The 2,300-nt window shown below is 58.9% G+C and overlaps 1 protein-coding gene across 2 annotated transcripts in view; it reads right to left on the bottom strand.

The window, feature by feature from the left end:
* Positions 1-2,300, bottom strand: part of ITSN2 (intersectin 2) — a 104,927-nt gene that overhangs the window by 4,505 nt on the left and 98,122 nt on the right. For both annotated transcript variants that reach the window (XM_014546677.1, XM_014546678.1), the window contains 3 exons: positions 1,851-2,018; positions 1,243-1,458; positions 230-351 (listed from right to left, as the gene is read on the bottom strand). In XM_014546677.1, coding sequence (XP_014402163.1) covers positions 230-351; positions 1,243-1,458; positions 1,851-2,018 — 506 coding nt within the window. The remainder of the gene's footprint in view (positions 1-229; positions 352-1,242; positions 1,459-1,850; positions 2,019-2,300) is intronic.

The following is a 2,300-nucleotide window of genomic DNA, read 5'->3' as shown; positions in this document are numbered from 1 at the left end:
TCCACACTGAGGGGCAGGGGAGGCAGCCGGTCTGGCTGGTCCTGTAGGTGTCGCGATGGGACTGTGCCCGAGAGGCGCGAGCAGAGCCTCTGGAGACCAGAGGAGCACTGGCTGCTGCCTGAGGGGTTTCAGCAGGGAGTGCATGTGGTCTGCTGTGTGAGGAGGTGGCTACCATCAGCCTCCCAGCGGGCCGGGCAGGGCACTGGTCATAAGAGGCTGCGGGACTGACCTCTCGTTAATGTTGTCTGTCCGGAGGGTGTAGACCCGGTCGATGTGAGAAATGTGGAAGACAGGCTCCTCGCTGGAAGGGTCTGTGGGCAGTTTCACCAGGACTTCATTCAGGAAAATGGGCTGAAAGAGTTAGGCCAGAACACAGGCTGTCAGATGGGCCAGACACTCTGCCCCTTCGTCCGGAGTTCTGTCTGTCCTCAAGAGCCTCGTGTCAAGAAGGCTGTCTGACCCTTTGGGACAGCAGGAGGGACCTGGAGAGCATTATGCTAAGTGAAATAAGCCAGTCAGAGAAAGACCAGTATCACATGATCTCACTCATATGTGGAAGCTAATGAACAAAATAAACTGAGGAACAAAATAGATCCAGAGACAGAAGCATGGGACAGACTTTGGAATCTCAGAGGGAAGGCGGGGGGTAAGGTGAGGGGGAGGGTGGGAAGAGATCAACCAATGAACTTGTATGCATAACCTGAGGACAGACGATAGGGTGGTTAAGGCCTGGGGCAGGCTAGAAGGGGCCAATGGGGGAAAACAGGGGCCATAGGTAATACTTTCAACAATAAAGATTACATTAAAAAAGAAAAAGTGCCTCTTGGAGAAGGAGAGAGGGGTGTAGCTTCCAGAGGCTTATTTGGGGAGGAAGAAACGGCCTCCGTCTTGTGAAAGTAACTATCTGGGGTGGATTAGGTGTGACTGAACCGAGGACAGGGGCTCCGAGCTGTGACTGCTCACGCGACAGGGTCTCCCCTCCGCACACTGCACCTGGCACTCTACCCCCGAGACCCGATGCTGAATGTGCCAGAGGCGGGTCATGTGTCACAGCTGCCAGAACCCGAGCTGGAGGCCCCAGTGGCTGTCAGGGCAGTGAAGGCCCAGCCACACGGGCTCCTTCCCCGGGAAGGGATAAGGGAGGTGATCCACCTGGAGCAGGTGTGGGGCCCGCGAGGCCGGAAGGGCCAGGCCGGGAAGGTGGTCTCGGTGCCGCTGCTGCCGGGACGGCCACTCACTCACCATCTTATACATTTTGAACTGAGCGTTGGACTTGGAGCTGAAGAGCTTCTCGGTGCCCGAGGACACGGCGAACTGCTTGACCAGGTGGGTGAGGAGCAGGAAGTCGTTGAAGAGGAAGCCGTGCAGCTCCTTGTTGCTCTTGGTCTTGTGCAGCTTCCCGCTGTGCAGCAGCTTCCGCGGCCCCAGGCAGTTGGTGAGGGAGTTGAAAATGAGTTGCTTCAGGAGAAAGAAACGGTCGGTCAGTGTGGAAGTCCCAACACGCACCGTCCCGGCATCCCAGGCCGGAGCCGGACCCGAGGGTTCTGTGGGAGCCCTTTCTATGGGAATGTGGACACAGCATTCACCTGCACACGCCGTGTTTCTCTCCCAACGGGCGCAGTGAGAACGGTCACTCACACCCACAGTCCTGGCTCTAGCAGCTGAACTCAAAGACCTCAAGACATAAGCACCAAATCCCTCTGTACGAGGAAGGAGGATGACGGCCCAGAAAGGTGGGCCCCGAGTGCACCTGCGCTGGGCTGAGGTGTAGACGGTCCACACTGGGGGAGGCTGGCCCCGTTCCCCACCCAGAGCCTGCCCGGCGGCCCGGCTCCCACCACAGGCCTCACCTCCGCGAGGCCCTCGCACTGGACGTGCGTCTGGATCCACTCCAGGCGGTCCGAGTTTTCCTTCTCCCGGACTCCTTCGTTCACTTGAGAGCAAAGCTCTTCTGCCCGCTCGAGGGCCAGCTTCAAGGAGGAATGGTCCACGTGACTCTCTGGCGTGTTCTCCAGAATCTGGAAAAGAGTGGCCGGGTCACGTGGGGTGTACTGTGCCCACCACCCCCACCCGGGCGTCCTACGGCTGCCGAGATGTGCTGGGTGCCATGCTGGGCACTGAGAACCCAACGGTGAGCAAGTCGTCATTAGCCCTCGAGAAGCTCTGTCCCACGAGTCCTTGGGGAGACAGGCAACACAGCTACAAGAGGGTGTGCTGAGGGCTACATGGATCTCGTGCCCTGAAATCTGTGGGGCTCTGCCGGCTCTCCAGCGGGGCCTGGGTAAGAGGCCGTATGTTAG

Source organism: Myotis brandtii, unplaced genomic scaffold, assembly GCF_000412655.1.
Source record: "Myotis brandtii unplaced genomic scaffold, ASM41265v1 scaffold454, whole genome shotgun sequence".
Taxonomy (NCBI): domain Eukaryota; kingdom Metazoa; phylum Chordata; class Mammalia; order Chiroptera; family Vespertilionidae; genus Myotis; species Myotis brandtii.
Note: the sequence above shows the minus strand (reverse complement) of the source record. Positions and strands in the feature narration are given on the sequence as shown.